The sequence below is a fragment of the Manis pentadactyla genome, chromosome 3 (assembly GCF_030020395.1).
Source record: "Manis pentadactyla isolate mManPen7 chromosome 3, mManPen7.hap1, whole genome shotgun sequence".
Taxonomy (NCBI): Eukaryota; Metazoa; Chordata; class Mammalia; order Pholidota; family Manidae; genus Manis; species Manis pentadactyla.
This window is the reverse complement of record NC_080021.1, coordinates 210,670,290-210,688,737: the sequence shown is the minus strand read 5'-3', so window position 1 is coordinate 210,688,737 and position 18,448 is coordinate 210,670,290. Positions and strand designations below refer to the sequence as shown.

General features: G+C 40.0%; 1 protein-coding gene across 10 annotated transcripts in view; it reads left to right on the top strand.

Moving 5' to 3' along the window:
* The window catches only part of DENND1A (DENN domain containing 1A), a 553,926-nt gene that overhangs the window by 391,271 nt on the left and 144,207 nt on the right, over positions 1-18,448 (top strand). For all 10 annotated transcript variants that reach the window (XM_036913988.2, XM_036913990.2, XM_036913985.2 and 7 more), the window contains one exon: positions 15,999-16,124. In XM_036913988.2, coding sequence (XP_036769883.2) covers positions 15,999-16,124 — 126 coding nt within the window. The remainder of the gene's footprint in view (positions 1-15,998; positions 16,125-18,448) is intronic.

Sequence of the window (18,448 nt, the reverse complement as noted above, 5' to 3'; positions counted from 1 at the left end):
CGCCCCCAACTGCCCCACCTCCAGTACGCACATGCTTGAGTGTAGGCTGGACTTAGTGACTCACTTAGAAAAAAGTAGACTATGTAAAGGGTAAAAGAGTAACTTTAGTGAAGAAATGGCAGACCCTACTTTACCCAAGTGATCAAGTTTAACATCACCAGTGATGCTGTATGAATGTCATGTAACCTGATATGATGTAATGAGAAAGATACATCACATGTTTGGTATTCTTTCTAAAAACCCAGTCAAATCATGGCAGAACTTAAGATAAACCCAAAATGAGGGAAATTTTATAAAATACATGGCCAGTACTTCTCAAACTGTCATGGTCATAAAAAACATAGGAAAGACTGAGCCATTGTGACAGACCAGAAGAGACTAAAGAGACATAACAACTAAATGCAATGGAGAATTCAGGGTTGGATCCTGGGATAGAAAAGAGACATTAATGGAAACACTGCACAGTGAAGCTTGGAGTTTAGTTGGTAATAATATAGCGATATTGGTTTCTTAATTTTGACAGATATACTATGGTCATTAGTTATATTAGGGAAAACTGAAACTGGGTGAGGAGTATATGAGTACTCATTGTACTGTCCCTGAAACCTTTCTGTAAATCCAAAAATATCCCCAATAGAAAGTATAGTTAAAAAAAAAAGGAAATAAAGAGAATATTATGAATAACCTATACTTCTAAGTTTGATAAATTAGATAAAATGATCAGTCTTTGAAATACACAAAATATAGAAAGTATTTCAATAAGAAATAGAAAAATAGCAATGATTCTATTAAAGAAATTTGAATTTGTAACTAAAATTTTCCCACAAAGAAAACTCCAGATAGCCTCACTAATTAATTCTATCATACATTTAAGGAACAACTAAAATGCTATTACACTAACTTTTTCAGAAAATAGAGGGAAAAGGAATGCCTTCCACCTTATTTTATGAGGTCAGCATTATCCTGACATGAAAACCAAACAAAGAATTTACAAGAAAACTGTTGGCCAATATACCTCATAAATATAGATGTAAAAATCTTTAACAAAATATTAGCAAATTGAATGCAGAATATATAAAAAAGGCTAATATATCATTATCAAATGAATACAGTTTGGCTAAATATTTGAAAATGAGTCAGCGTATTTTATCATCAGCAGACTGAAAGAAGGAAAACATATCAAAACATGTAAAAGAAATATTTTAGTGTTCAAAATAAAAGTCTTAACAAACTAGTTATCCTCACTGTAATAAAGAGCATCTAGGAAAAATCTCAGCTAAATTATACTTAATGGTGAAAGACTGAATGCTCTCCCCCTAAGAATGCAAACAAAAAAATGGTCTGTTCCTCCTGTTTCTTTCTATTCAGCATTGTACTGGAGGTTCTAACCAGTTCACTTAAGACAAGGAAATGAAATAAAATCACTAAAGATTATAAAGTAGGAAGCAAACTTGTCGTTATTCAGACAACATGATCACATACGTGGAAAATCCTAGAGTCTCAGAAATTTAGCAAGGGTGCAAGATAAGGTCAGTATACAAAAATCAAATGTATTTCTATATACTTGTAAATGAGCAATTGAAAAATGAAAATTTTGAAGTATTTAAAATACCATACAGAACACAAAATACTTAGAAATAAATTTAACAAAATATGTGCAAGATTTGTATTCTAAAAGCTATAAAATATTTCAGAGAAAAAATGTAAAAGACCAAAGCAAATGGCAAGATATTCCATGTTTTGGATTGGAAGACAATATTTTAAAGATGTTAACTTTCCCTAAATTGACCTATAGATTCACTGTAACCCCAACCCAAATTCCAGATGGCTTTAAAAAGAAAAAAAAAACCTTGATGAGCTGATTCTAAAATGTATATGAATATGCAAAAGATCTAGAATAGCCAAAACAATGTTGAAAAAGAACAAAGTTGTAGGACTTGCATTAGCTAGTTTCAAAACTTACTATAAAGTTATAGTAAATGTAGATAGACAATATAGGCAGACATATAGTTCCATAAAACAGAATAAATAGCTCAGAATTAGATCTACACATTGATCAATTGAGCTCCAGGAAATATGCCAAAGTAATTTAATAGAGAAAGGGTAGTTTTGTTTTTTTGTTTTCAACAAATGCTGCTCTACCAACTGGATATCTGTGTGAGAAGAAATGAATCTTTTTTTTACTTTATACAAATTTTAGCTCAAAATGAATTGTAGATTTAAACATAGAAGCGAAAATTATAAAACAAATAGAAGAAAATATAGGAGAAAAATCTTCATGAACTTGGGGTAGGCAAAGATATCTTGGATAAGACACAAAAAGCACACCATAAAAGAAAAGTGATAAACTGAACCACATAAAAGGTAAAAATGTATCCTCTTTAAAAGATACTGAAAAAATAAAGAGGCAAGCCATAGACTGAAGGAAAAAATTCTCAGTACTTATCTGAAAAAAGACTTATCTAGATTTATAAAGAACTCTTAAACTTAATAATAAGAAGATAGCCCAGTTAAGAAGTGGACACAAGACTTCAAGAGACACTTAACAATAAAGGATATTCAATAGCACATGAAAAGACACTCGATGAGGGAGCAAATTAATACCGCAATGAGGATACTGCCATGTACCCATTGGTATGGCTAAAATAAAAAGAGTGCATTTCTTATAAAAGTATCTTAAACATGTTTATTACATGTCCAGGCAATCGCACTTCCAGATATTTTCCCAGGAAAATGAAAACCTATGTACACACAAACACATGCATGTGAATGTTTTTAGCAGCTTTATTCATATCGCCAAAAATGGGACACAACCCAAATGTCCTTCAACTGGTGAATATATAAACAAACATATGCCCATAAAATGGAATACTACTTGGCAATAAAGAGGAACTAACTAGTGATCTATCCAGTAACATAGATGAATCTTAAGTATATTATGCTCAGAAAGAGAAGCCAGATAGAAGAGAATATGCCACGTGATTACATTTATATAAAGTTCTAAAAGAGAGAAAACAAGTTTTTAGGAGATGAAGAAAGGTCAGTGGTTGCCTTGGGCTGGGCTGGAGAGGGCCAGGGCTGACTGAAAAGGACGCCAAGGAACATTTGGGTTGAAGAAAATGATCTGTTTCTTGATTGTGGGGTGGTTACGCAGGTGTATACATTTGTCAGAACTGACCCAACTGTACTCTCTAAATGTATTTTATTTTGTATCAGTCATGACTTAAGTGAATTTTTAATAAGAGGACTTGGAAATTAGTTTTAAAAGGAGGTTCCAATATTGAGTACTTTTTGGAGGAGTTTTGCTGATCTTCATGTTATTTATGAGCATGGGTAAAGGAGTAACTTTGGAGGCAGATTGACCCTGGCTTTCTACTACGTACCTAGACAATTTGGTCTCAAATTCTGTAATCTTATGTTAGTTACCTTTTTCTACCTTTAAAAAAATTGAGGTTGGCAAGGTTAATGCCATTGTACTTTGCTGGGTTCCATGAGACTTGCAAAGGTATTGTTTTCACTGACAAGATCGTTTTCCTTAGCTGTGGATTTTAGAGGAAGAATAGAATATGGCAAGAACAGTCCATCTTTATTGATCTGAAGGCCTGTTTACAGATTTCATGTTCATCTCAAGCCCATGTGGATGCTGAGAACAGAAATATAATGTCTCCTCCCTCTGCAACTGTTTAACCAAGCACTCTTATCTGTTTATTTCCTAAAATTTAAAGAACATCTCTTGTTCCTTCAAGAGCATTAAGTGTAAGCTGCTTAGCCAATGGGTAGTTTGTAAGGCTTTTAAAAGGCTTGGTAAAAGGGATCTCAAACTCTTCCAAGCTTCCAGTGATACGGACATACCCTACTTTATGACTGGGGAACAGGATTTCCCATGGCTCAGTGGGGCCTTTTCTAATATTCTTTGGCCTGAACTGCATAGGCTTTTATGTACACATGTATATGTGAAAGCCTTAACTGTCCACTTACTCTCTCCTTTCTTTTATTTCATGTTTTCTATAACCTGATCAATGCTCTTTTAAAATACGCTTTCTTATATGATGGTATATATGATTGTGTGTGTGTGTGTGTGTGTGTGTGTGTGTGTGTTCCCTTTTAATCCAATAATTCTACTTTTAAGATTTTTTTTGGCAAATACTTCTAAATGGAGAAAGCAACCTAACCAATTGTACTGTTTATGTTAACCGATGTTGGAAGCAATCTTAATATGTAAAATTAGGGGGGATGATTAAGGTAATCTACCCTATGCTATTGAATAGAGTGATCTACAGCCTTTAAAAATGATGGTTATTGAAGAATGTGGCAAGACATGGTTTTTTTACATTTTACAATTTAGTGATAAAAGCAGAATATTAAATTATACATCTGCTATGACTATAATGAAGAAAAACAGCCAGATATGTGGAAGTAAAAGAGTTTTAGAAGAACTCCCAATTGCCAACAGTAGTGTATTAGGATAGTAAAGTTATGAGTTGACACTTTCTTTTTTATTTTTCCAAAATTTCCGTGATGTGATTATTACTACTTTTATGATGGAAAAAGCATCTTTCCTCCTGTCATCTGAAAAACACTTGAATGTTTTGGCGTTTGGCTTCATGGCTTGTATGTCTTCTGGTATCTACCTGTCACCAGTATCCAAGTCATTCATCCCTCAGGCTTTTGAGGAATTGGCTGTAGGTCTCTGTGTTGTGCTGCACCACCCTCCGTGCCAGCGTCCCTTTCACGACTTGTAAATTTCATGCAGGAAGGGAAGGAGCGTCGTGATCCAGTGGGCCTTGCCCCGAGTGTGTATGTGCATGATTTGTCAACAATCAAGTATTTTATAGGAGTTTATGGGGCTTCATTAAAGATGCTGGAGCAGGAGCGCTGCGGGACATCAGAAGAGACCTCAGCAGTAAACCACAACTCCGAGCTCCGGAATGCAGTGAATGTTTAAGAGACTTCCTTCCTTTCATTACTGAGTTTTACTTTACTTTTATACCAGTAAAGAGTTGTGTTTTATTGGTTGAAATTTCTTGATTCCGTTTCCCCAGGTCTGTTTAAAAGCTACATTTTATCTTTGAGGATGTTTGGCTCATGGTAGAGGAAATGCTGCCAGCGAATTCAATTAACTGGCAGAGCTCACAGATATTGTACACGGATTTCTTTTTTTTTTCTTATTTTTCACAACTGCTACATAAACACAGCTGGGTTTAATATTTGTCGTAACAAAGATTTAACTTGAATCATTTTACTCTGGGTAATTAATGCTTGGAATCTCGGCTGCTTTTTCATTCGTCCGTAATCCTCTGCATTTCTTTACTCTGGCTATCTAGATAATGAAGTGTGTTCCTCTAGGTCTTTGCCCTGCCTTAAAACTGCTTAATATTTGGCCGTTCCCACTAGAGAGCAGATGCTTTTCTTTGCAAGAATTGAATTTCTGTCAGCTCTTTTATGCATCATGTGTTTGGAACTGTAAGTGGATCAAGTTGTTCATCACAGCGGGGACACTGTGAAACACATCTATTATACACACTTCCCACCCCCCTTCCTGTTATTTTCTCCCCTGAGGAGGTGGAGATGCCTAGATCCCCTTGGGAGATATCTCACTCTGTGTGGATGTATCTATGTGATCCACCACGCATCTGGCCTGGCCACATCCCTAAGCATGGAAATCTATATCCATTCAGCTCAGAGTTGTTGCTGAGACAAATCATGCTTTTATCTTTATAAACACCAAGCACTTCATTAACTCCCAAATACACACCAAGTTTGGGTCACCAAGTAAACCCACTAGACTTAGCATAATGAGTGACATTTCAGTAATTGATGCCCTGGAAAATGTTAATTGTGAGTCCATTATTCTTTTCTATGCTAAAATAATAGCTTGGGTAGTTTTGGCTTTGGAGCAGGGTTAATGTGGAAGAATAGTCACCATCTATTAGGCTCTTATTGTGTGCCAGGCACTGTGCTAGAGGCTTTAAAAATCTTGACATTTCATCTACATAACAGTCCTGAAAAGGGGTGGGGGTACTTTACCCTGTTTTTTTAATAGATGAAGAGAAGAGGCTAAGTAACTTGCCTAAAGACATCTAGTGTATAGCCAACAGCAGAGTCAGAAATTGAACTCAGGTCTGTGTGAACACAGAGTAAATCAACGTACTGTTGGGCATTATACCCTCTTGCTCAGGGTTTGCTAGACATAGATCTGTTGGTTGATCCATCAATGCATTGGCTTATAACACTTGTTTATTTACATGTGCCATGGCACCATTTGAGTTGTCCCATCCACATCAAGACTCAAGCTTGTTGGCTTTTATGAACCTTTATATCCACCTAAATCTGAATTCCTGGTGTTGACTTAAATTCTCTACTGAGTTTTGCTTTTTTCATCAGCACTCAATGCAAATACAATCCAACTTCCTCAAGCAGTTTTCTCGCAGTTTTCATTTTGTGAATTTCAATCCCTAGATACTGTTTTGAGCTGACAGCTAAAAATTCCAAATCTAAGTAGTTTTTAGTTTGTCAACATAGCTTTGAAAGCAGAAGTCTTGAAGATGTTCCTGCTGTGATATGCTTATCTTTTGGGCCTCGGATAGTGGTGCTGAGGGCAAGAGTGCATATTTAATAGATGTCATTCCATTTGCAGGAGTCCTTATGGGACATTCACATGTCTGACTGAAATACCGCTGATCTGTAGAAGTAATTATAGTTAAATGGGAAGGTGGCTTTTGCTCACAAAGATTAGTCTCTTGATAAGCATTTTTAGTTATGATTAACTTTAGTCTTCCTCCAAATACTTCTGTTAGAATTATGCATCAGTGTCCTGGTTTATTAGAAATAGAGCAACCCCTTTGTTTTTGATTTTCAGTCCATTTTGTTGTGGAAAGATGTTGGCTTTTTTTTTTTAATTGGTGGAGGATATGTTGTAAAAAAACGTGTATAAGTTTCCTTTTCCAAGTGCCTGTTTTCTCAAAGGTAGTTTACTTTTATATTTTGTGTGTTGTGTTTGCAAGAGAATAGCTCTTGGTTTATTCATGTTGACAACTGAAAAGCCTTAGACCTAATTAAAAGAATTTCCACGAGCACCTTTACTGAACCATTTCATTACGCGGCACTGCACAGATTGCATTGTGAAACATGGTGATAGTTTAAATCTGACCTTTAAACCTAAACTGCCAGAAGTATGAGGGAGAAAACCTTTCTTTGAAAATGCAACCCAGATACATACATACATACATATATATATATATATATATATATATATATATATATATGTAGGGATACATGTGTGCACATATTTGGTTAGAAATAATCTTTTTATTGAATGACCACCTAATACAAATACACATTTACTTTGAGCTCTGGTCTTATAGCCTCCTATAGCTTGGGCAGGATTTTCAGCTGCATTAAGAGTGAGAGAGAGAGAGAGAGAGTGTGTGTGTGTGTGTAGTGTTAAAGCTAAATTGTTTTGTGGGGAAAACAAAGACAGTTTTAGTTCCTCTGGGCAAAAAAAAAAAAAAGTGGAGGAAGGTGAGTATTACAAATAAATAGGAAAATGCAAAAGTCCTTGCTCCTGTATGTTTCAGTTTAAAATGTCCAGGAACTCTGATTAATCACACCAGGCTGGGCTGGAGTGCACTAGTGTGTGCAAACTCCTCCTGAGCTCTATTTGGCAGATAGCAGAAATGGGCCATTTTGTTTTGAAATTGTACCTCTTTACTCCAAGAATGTCATCCTAAGGACTTGGTAGTTTACTGTTAGGAGGCTCAACAAAGCCATTATAACATATATAGTGAAGTAGCCACTCACATAATGAAAATTGATCTTTTTGTCTAACAAAAGCTGCTTAGAATTGTAATGCCTACCTCTAACTTCCTGACTTCATACTTGCCATGAGATGTCAGGAAAGACAGAGGGAGCAGCAGCAACCTGGGCCCCAGGGTCATAGCTCCAGCTTGGAGCTCCGTGTAACTAGCACAGTCCCCACTCCCCCATGGAGAACCAGAATCTTTGAAGGGAAAATGAGATGCAGAAGAAGCAATTACAGCCAACTGAGGCCAAGGTACAGCCATATTCTCAAGAAAGAAACAGAAAAGTAAGGAATGAGAGGAAGCAATAATGGAGATACTTAACTTGGGGAAAAGACAAACCAGTATCATGGACAAATCTAATTTGCTGGTCTAAGAAATCCCGGGCAGCAGCAAGAATTCATGGAATAGAACTAACTTTGGAGTCAGACAGACTTGGGCTTGACTTTGGCCTCTGCCCTTGCTCTACTAGCTATATGACATGGGGCTGAGGCTCACTTTCCTCATCTGCCTAGTGGGATAACCGTGCCTTCCCGGCTCAGTTGCTCTGAAATTTTAATACAATGCTGGGTGTGAAAACTTGCCGTGGCATTTGGTGTACCTAGCAGGGTGCTGGAAATACTAGTTCCTGTTTCTTTCCAATAATGAATTTCTGGTTTTCCCAGAAACTATTACTGAGAAAGACAGTGGGGAGGGATTGTCTTTACAGATGAAGACTTTTTGCCTCAAATTTGAGGCAAGAACTAACTAAAGCATCGGTAGATACAGTATGCCATTTTTCATTGCCAATGTGGACGTAGCAGAGGGAGCCAATGTATATGTGCCCCTGAGGATGGGAACACAAGGCAATAGTCCCTTCCCCCCTCTCCAGACCCAGATATTCCCCAGGAGATCCTGTAACAAAGCCTTGATACCTAATTCAGAAAAGGAAGAACCAATTTGCCTTAGTTCTCAAGAGCCTTTTTTTTTTTCGTGAACAATTAACTAGATTTTCTTTTTCTTGTTATTAAGGTATCATTGATATACACTCTTATGAAGATTTCACAAGAAAAACAATGTGGTTACTACATTCACCCTTATTATCAAGTCCTCCCCATACCCCATTACAGTCACTGTCCATCAGTGTAGTAAGGTGCCACAGAGTTCCTTTTGTCAAGAGCCATTTTTTAAAGAGAGAAAAAAAATGTGATTGTTATCCCTTCCAGCTGCTGCTGGGTGATATGTTTAAAAAATTTTTTCTTTTTTTTTTCTGCAATTCTAACACAGAGCAGTTAATTCAAAAAGTGGGGCCCCTCCACAGGCTGAGTTGAGTTAGACTTTTAAAAGAACTGTCTCTCTACTTGAGGTGGCATGCTAGCTCTAAGGATGGCCATGGTCCCTGCCTTCCTAGAAAGTTTAGTGTAATAGTGTAATAGAAGAGACAGACACTGGATTGTTGCAGAATGTATCATTAAGTGTCTCTGAAAGAAAGGTATGAGAGACTATGACAGGAACCTTGGTCAAGTCTTAGGAAGTGATAACTGAACTGAGATCTGAAGGATGGGTAGTAGTTGATCAAGGGCCTTTTGTTGTCCAATATGGTAGTCACTACCCACATGTGGCTATTAAATTGATTACTATGAAATAAAATATAAAATTAAGTTCCTCAGTCACCCTAACCACATTTCATGTGCTCGAGTATAGCTACCACGTTGGACAACACAAGTGATAGATTATTTGCAGAGGCCTATTGAATAGGGCTGAATTGTAGGTACCGGTGGTGAGAGCACTGCAGACATAGGAGTTGGCCTACCCCAAAGGTGGTGGGGTGTGAGAGAGGCCAGTGTGACTGAAGCCCTGAAGGTGTGGCTGAAACCATCCAGGGGATGCAGAGTCTTGAATATGAAAGAGGCTGAGCATATCACTCAGGGTCTTGCAGGCCAGGCAGGTCTTTATCCTCAGAGCAATGGGGAGGCTGCTGAAAAATCTTAAGGTGCCAGCACTATGGAAAGAGGTAGATAGAAGAGTCTTGGTGGATAGGTGAATAATGTGCCTTCCTTATTGTTCCCTCACCCCCGCAATTGCACCCAAGTATAAACCTATGCTTGTGTGCTGATATGACTTGCAAGGGTTATCTTCATTCTAATGGGGAGGAAGATATGTAAACTGCTGGGTATACAAAAAAGCTAAATAATAGGGTGATGTGTGCAGTATGAGAGCCCCTTTGGAAGTAGTAACAAGCTAACTTGTGGCTCGTCTTGGGGAGCTTGAGTGTCAGCCCTTGGAGGCTGGGCCTGGTCATAGGCAGCTCTGTTCGCAGTACCTCTCCAGCATGGGGCCTGCGAAGATGAGGCATCAGGCAAAGGAACCGTCTGACGTGCTCTGAGAAAGACCTATTTGTTCTCAAAGAGGGAGTCACAAAAAGTCAGGCACTTTTATTTTTTTAATTGAAGGGTTTGTTAAAGAGGTAAAGAGTAAAAGGCTTAGAGGTGGTTTTGAGGCCTCTGAAACTAAGAAGACAATGTTAGAAACAGCTTGAGCCAAGCCCATAGAAAGCCTTGAATACTGTGCTAAGGATGAACTTTTAGCACTATATAGCCACTGAAATTTTATTAGAGGGAGGGAGTGATATGATTTAACCTGTTGTTTTAAAAAGATAATTGAATGCAAAGGCTGGATTAGACCAGGAAGAAAATAGAAGGGCTACCAGTAGAAAGACTGTTGCAGTTGTCCAGGTACAAGATGAAGCCTGAACTAATAACAAAAAGCTTAGCACTCTGCTATGTCCATTATCCTTTTTACATCCATTATATTTTCATCCGCACAATGCATACATGTTATAGATAACTCCTTTTACGGCAAAGGAAACTGAAGCTCACAAAGGTTAGAAAGTAGGGAAGCCAGATTTCCCATCTTAGATTTAGATTTATGTGATTCAGGGTCTGCATTCTACTACCTGAGGACTGCTCAGGGCTAGAGGAGCTGATGCAGCCTACCTTGACCAAGTGAAGCCTGAGCTGGGTGCAGGTGGGGCGGGGCGCGGAATGCTGCCCTTGTTGCTGGATGTGCTGAATTTGCAGTGTTGTCTAAGACTGGTCTAGTTGTCCACTTTAACTCACTCAGCATCCAGAGGTTCATGTTCCTTGTGATTTTGGGTGCATCTTAGCAATGTTCTTCCGTAGAAGGGGAATGGATGAGTATCAGTTCCTCTCCTAATCGTCCCAACCAAGATGAGTTTCTTCTAATGATCAATCACTGAAAAATTTCCTAGACTTTGCTCCAAGCAGGGAGGCTCAGCCCCTGGAAGTACCTTTCAGGATATCAAAACACTCGCTCATCTATTCTTTCATTGAGCAGAACGTGCTGACTGTTTACACTGGGCTGGTCAGGCCCTGCTGGACGTTTAAGTCTAGCAAGAAAGGTGGCAGATACGGCAACTCACTGAAGAGTCCCCTGTGCAGTCTCAGGGGGCCCAGGCAGTATGTCATTAACCCTGTCTTAGGAGCCAGGGAAGGCTTCACAGGTGAGAGGACATCTGGAATCCTGCTTTTCCTTAACCCACAGCAATATTTAATTTGACTATTAAAGAAAAACACGTCATTTAAATTCTTTATTATAAAAGTAACATCACTTTTTTATAAAGGATAATCAGAACAATCAAAAGTATATAAAATAGCAAGCAAAAGCATACCTGCCTGGTTAAAGCTTGGTATGTGGCAGTTCAGTTGTTACTACAAATGCAAACATGCACATACATACTTTTTAAGTGGCTCATGCTATGTATGTTGCTCTGCAACTCACATCCTGTGCTCCTCCCCCCTCGGCAGTATTATGTGGATACCTTTTCATGGCAGGTCGTAGAGTACTACTGTGTTATGTTAGCAGCTATGCAATATTTCATTACAAGGATATGATATAATTTACTTAACCAGGCCCATATCAATGGGCATGTGCACGGTCATTCAAAAGGTGAATAGATGCTCACAAGTAGGACAGGAAGGGACAACTCGATCTAAGTTGTTTTGCAAGTGTACAAACTAGAAAGCAGTGTACGCTTCTAGGTATCAATTCAGTGTCAAATCAAGTGTACATTATGTGGGGCTAAGGGAAGTGAGGCCCATTGAGAAAATACTTTTCTGATGAAGTGGGTGGTTTCTCTGCAGCTGGTAATGGCCAAAGTTGGGGTATTGAAGGATTTTGATTAAACTGATCAAATCCATATGTTTCTGAGATTACTAGGAAAGCCCTGGGTGGATGGTATTGAGAGGAAACTTAAGGCAAGAGCCCATTTAGGAAAGTGCACCACTTATCTGGGCCAGGGAGGTTGGTTGGAGCTTAGCAGCTCAAGGCCAAGGTCATGGGCATAAGAGGAGAGGGCGGATTCAGGACATATTTGGGGTGGTGTTGTCAAGATGTGCGGAGTGGTTGTGGGAAGGAAGGAGGAGTATGGAAACCAACATGCAAATCTGGCCTGGGAGACTGGCTGGGTGAAGCTGCAGCAGCGAAGATGGGACTCGGAAAGAAGGAGAGGAGCTTTAGAGAGAAGCTGGCGAATTCAACCTTGCATTCCCTTACCTTTCCTTACTGTCTTCCTCCTGATAACCTCATGAAATCATCCTTATTGGCCTTTCTGTCACCCCCAAATTATGCCTGATGAACCCCAATGTTAAATGATTCGACCAGCACTCCCAGGAGTACTCAAGTTCAGTTTTAGGTTAGATGTATGACTGTGGGTTATTTAAGCCTTAGATTTTCTCCCCTCACTTTTATTTAAAGGACAAAATGCTATTCCCCAGTTACCAGATACGCATATTCTTGAAGTTTCAAAGTCTGAAGCGCTGACAAAGGCTTCTCCGTGTGGCCAGGTGAGGAGGGTCTTCAGAAGTCTTGGCTAGGTGGTCACAGGGGCACCGAAGGCCCAGGACCGCTTGACCGGTTTCATAGCGGCCGGGGTGGGCAGGAAGGCATACACTCGGATATTTGCTCAGTTACAATCAGCAAGGACTTCTTTGTGTAAAATGGTAATGAGGCCATTAGGGGAGGCTCACCTGAAGTGCAGCGTTGTGAATCCGAGGTAATTAAACACCTCCCGGCTGAAAGGGAAAGGCCAGGGAAGGTTAAGTGAGGAATAATCTGCGGCACAGGTGGCCCAAGGCCTTTGAGGAGCCAGAAGGGTGACAGTGGCTCACACCCTTTCAAAGGATGGAAATGTCACCCTAGTCCCTGGGAGAGGCAGAAGTTTTATTACTTGGAGGGTGGGAAGTGGGCAGTATTTTTAACATTTTAATAAGGGATGTTTTTCATATTGGTATGTCAAGTTGAAAGTTCATAGCAGAGTCTGCCCATGTGCTGAGTGGCCTGCATCCCTCCTCATGGGCTTGCCACTGTCGTGCTGGGGCTCATGTGTCCCAGAATGGGGGAGGGCACAATAAGGGGGATATTTACACCCAGGTGTTGAGACAGATCCCAAATCACTTCCAGAGAAAAACTGTTTTCCTTGACCCACCTCTGAACAGAAATGGGGTAGCCACCCCTTCAACGCAAGTTCCTATCCCTTGTGTCTTATCAGACAAGGACCTCAGTCCTGCCTTCACTCAGTGGACTGGCCAGCATATGGCACATCCCTTTAGCAATCATGCAGGATTTTTCCCCCTATACTGAGTAAACACTTTCTGATGGCATACTGTGTGCTGAGCACTGTGCTCCATGACTTTATGCAGCATTCCAGCCTACCTTTATAAGATCTGGCAACAAGACTTTTGCCATTTGGTTTCTTGCTTCAGAATCTCTGCTGTCTCTGCATAAAAGCTTGTACATGAATGTTCATAGCATTATTCATAATAGCCAAAAGACAGAAGCAACCCAGATGCCCATCGACTGAAGAATAGATAAATAAATGTAGCATATCCATACAGTGGACTCATTCAGCTGTGAAAATGAATGAGGTACCACAAATGCTGTAACATGGATGAACCTGTTCACAATGAGCATCCTGGTAAGTGAAAGAAACCAGTCATAAAAGTCCACAATTTATATGATTCCATTTATATGAGATGTCCAGACGAGACAAATACATAGAGACAGAAAGTGGATTACTGGTTACCTAGGACGGGGGTGAGAGAAGAAGGGAGGCAATGGTGGGGAATGAGAAGTGACTGACAGTAAGATGGGGTTTCTTTCTGGGGTGATTATGATGTTCTAGAATCAGGTAATAGTGATATTTCACTCTACTAAAAACCACTGAGCTATATATACTTGAATGAATTTTATGATATGTAAAATTTATCTTAATAAGCTTTTGAAATCCCTTATCAAAGCTTGATGTAATAAGAAATAATGTTCATAGAGCATTTCTAAAGTGTATATAATCTATCCTGCATCCTGATTCTTAATATTCTTAGGTTCACGGGCACTTTTAGGAATCTGAGGAAAGCTATGGAGCCTGTGCCCAGAAAAATGATAATAACTCGTTCATATGAAAAATTTATAAATGATTCTTGGACCACCTGAATCTAATTTTTGTATTTTATCTTTAAATTTTATCCTTAAATAATTAGATTTTTATTAAGCCATTAGATAGTTCTGTATTTAAGCCCCATATAGACTCCTGAAGTGTGCACTTGCTATATCTCCTGTATGATTAAAAATAGTCGTCAGCTTTCCATTTATCTCAAGATGAAGGGAAAAATTCCTTAATGTACCCACAGCTCTTCTGACCCCTATCTTTGTCTCTGACCTCATTGTAAGCTGTATTTTCCATTATTCTTTCCACTGAAGCCCATAGTTCTTTTCAATTCTCTGAATTCCTTATCACAGAGTCTTTGAAAATGCTATTGCGTATATTTGGTACAGTAGTTAGTTTGCCAAGCTAACTACTTCAGCTCATCCTTAAGATCTTAGTTCAGGCATTCCTCTCCAGGAAGCCTTCCTTGACTGCCTTGGTGAGCTCTATCACAGGCTTATCACAGTAGCAATGTCACATGTGTTGGTATTTTCCTCACTAGAATGTAAGCTTAATTGTAAGCCCATGAGAGCAGGGCCCATGTCTGGTTTTGCTCACCATTATGTCACCATTGACCCAAGGCTACTACATGGCACAATTCCAGGGGTACCTTTCATATGGAACACAGTGTGAATGATGTGCCCAGAAGTTGTGTAATATGGGCATCTTAAGGTGAATGAAGGGCATAACAGAAACAGACCAGGAGCTTGATGTCATCTCTGGTAACTGAGAGCAACAGCCATCATGTCACACAATCTTTCCTACGTTGAGGACTTAGGAGAAATTTCTTTTAGTTTTCACTTTAAGGAAAACTTGTGTTCATTTGTGCAACTGGCTTATCTGTAATACCTCGACCCAAAGAATCTCACCTCATGTTTCCCTTTAGGCTTTGACCACTAGGAGGCTCTTAAATCCTGTGCAGTTCAGTTCTAGCCACTATGTAAGACCCATGGCTTACATTGATACTAATATTCCTGGCTTCTTCTTTTCCATTACTATGGTTTTTTGGTCTATTTTGTTTTAATCTCTTGGATGCATATATCTATAAGCTACCACTATTCCTTTAGAGTATGAGATGTGAGATATATAATAATATATTTATCATATATAACACATATTTAATAAATATATGCTATATGTGATATACATAATTTATAATAACATACTTAATATATATTTAGATTATCTGTTTTGAGACATATATTATACTTTATGTTATAAATAAGCCATTTATTTCTAATATTTGTAAGTAATTTAAAAAGGGAATAGAATTGGAACTTAAAAAATGTGTATGGTTTGGGCTCAGGTTACAAGACTTGAATTCATTTTCCAGCTTGGCCGCTTCTTGGTTTGTTCCCAGGTGTGTAATCTAATCTCTGAGACTGTTTCACCTTTGTAAGATGGAAACACTAATCCCTTCCTAGCCAGATCATTGAAAGAATTAAATTAAAATTTATGTGAAAGCACTTATGTGGCACATTGAAAATGCTGAGAATATGGGTTTGGTTTTGTTCTTATTAGATATGCTATAATAAAAACAACATTCATAAAATTTTAAAAACCTGCCTTAATACTGAATGCATTTTTGTTCTCCCAAGCAGCTGAGGTATCAAACTGATCCCTGTCCCAGGGATTTTCTAGAGCTCATATAGTTTGAGTTTAGCCAGCCATCCTCCAACCTTGCCCTCAACCTGTGTCTTCTTTCTCTCCATCACCAGATCTCTTCACTGAAGAACCGGCTGAAGAAGGTATCCACAACTACTGGTGATGGTGTGGCTAGAGCCTTCCTCAAGGCCCAGGCCACGTTTTTCGGCAGTTACCGAAATGCTCTGAAAATTGAGCCAGTGAGTAGCTTCTTTGCATGTTACAGATCCATGTTTGGTTAGAGCTAAGAAATATACCTCAGGGCCATAAGAAACCTGCAATTCGTCTGGTTGTTGAATTCACCTAGAAGAGGTTGTATGTATGTATGTGTGGAGAGGGCTGGGGAGAGTGTCGTCCCCTGGCCCTAATGCTTAGCATAAGGAAGCCCTGCTGCCATGTGTGAAGTGCTCACTGCTCCATGAACATTAAGACCCCTTCCCTCCCTGAACAATAGCACCAAATGGGTGTTAATATGGTGCCCGGCCCTTCACACACATGTACGCTCACAGTAAGCTTGTGAGGCAGCAGTGCTCATCTCCACTTGACAAATGGGGCAACTGAGGCTCAGAGAAGAGACATGACTTGCTAACCAGCAGAGGAGCCAGACAGTCCCAGAGCCCATGCTTTCCTACTGGGACTTATTGCCCTCTTCCTATAAAGGGACCTCTACTCCATGCTTAAGGAAGAAAGCAAAGCATTATGGGGATTCTTCTCTTAGGGGCTCCCAAAGTGGTCTTGATGTAATGACTACAAAGTATGCTGAGGACTGGGAAATAATGTTATCCTCCTCCATGGCCCTTCAGCCTTTCTATGCCCCTGTTGCTTCATCTGTATCCCCTGCCTACCCCGTGAGGTGATGAGTTTTCATGAGGATCTGAAGATGCCAGGTCAAGCCTAAAACCAAAGAAAGTACCAACTCTCCCAGCTTCAATGAGAAGCTTTCATCTGCTGTCCCCTCTGCTCAGCCTACTTCTGGCCTCTTAGCCAAGGAGAATGTAGAAATTGGCGCAGGGACCTGGGTCACTCTGTGTAGGAGGGAGCATTGGAGGAGAATCTTGCTGATGGGTGGCACAGGCAGCTGCGCCTGGCCTCGCCAGAGTGGGTCTGAGACACCAGCCCAGGTCACACTGCCAGGGATGTCTGTGTCTGTTTTTGTTTTATCCCACAGCATTTTATTAGAATAAGTAACAGAAGATGAGCAGATGTCAGGCAGTGCATTTCATATGGGAATTCTGACAATGAATCTTGGTTATGCTTCCTCATAAGCCAGAGTTACCATTGTTAAGTTTTGGGGTGTTTTTTTTTTTTTTTTTTTTACTCTGACTCCCCCATGTGTCTAAGTGAAACACAGAGTAATAGCAAACACTATTTTCCCTCCACAGGGCATCCTCTCTGGGAAGTGGCCAGGGCAGCGGGTGCTCAGGGAGCGGCAGCTGAGTGCCGCCATCCTTCTTGCTCCTTGCCTCCATCCAGCACATATGCCAGCCTTTCTGAGAATGTCGTGGTCACATAACAGAGGGATACACTCTTCTTCTTCCTAAGGAAATTCCTGTAGGTCCTTTAAAGCCCTTCAGCTTAAAGCAAGTTCCCCAGTCCTGTTTGTCCTCAAGTGAAACGACTCTGATTCCTTGTCCTGACCTTGGGCCCAGCCAAACCAGTCAGGATCAGTGCTGTTTTGAAAGCTGGTACAATTCAAGAAAAATACTGTTGTCCTCCCGTCTCTAAAATGAGAATGGGACAACTGGCCCAGTCCTTTCCTTGGATTCCTAGGAATTGACAGGCATGAAGAATTTCCACTTTTACAATGATCTCACTATTGTCATGTGTATGTCTAGAATCCAAAGGTGGTTGAATCTTGGTATGTATTACTGGATATATGAGCTGGGTGCAAGTTGCTCCTACAGAGAAGTTTATGGTTGTACTTGCACTTGGCTGTGAAAGGCATCGAATTTAAGGACAAACACCTTGGAGTTTAAACCCTGGCTCTGTTCTTCTAAGCTGTACAACCTTGAGCAAGCCATTGAATCTCTTTAAACTTCCCTTTCTTCACCTGTGAAATGAGAATGAAAGTACCTATCGTTCTATGTCTCCAAGTGGTTATAAGGATCAAATGAGCCATAAAATCTTTCATAGGAAAAGTGAACCTTGACTGGGGTCTGATGGGTAAGGTGTGGAAAAAAAGACAGAGCATCCCTTCCTGTGGTGGGTGTGGAGCTGAGTGAGTGAGCAAAGGCTCGGAGGTAGGACCACTCCCGGCCACTTTGTCTGGAGTCCTGGGCTTGGGTGGGGTGATAGGGCTGCAGGAGAGGCTGGCGCCAGAATTGAGATCAGTAGATGCTGGGCTAGGAATGTGAACTTCACACTGTAAAGGTATAAGTTTTTGAGCAGAGATGTGACTGAAATCATGTTTGACCAGTAATATAGCAGAGGACCGAGGGGAAGCTGGAAGCAGAGGGAGTAGGGGACTCAAAGGGGGACTCAGAGGAGAGCCCCCCCATGGTTATTCCAGGAAGCGGTACCGTGA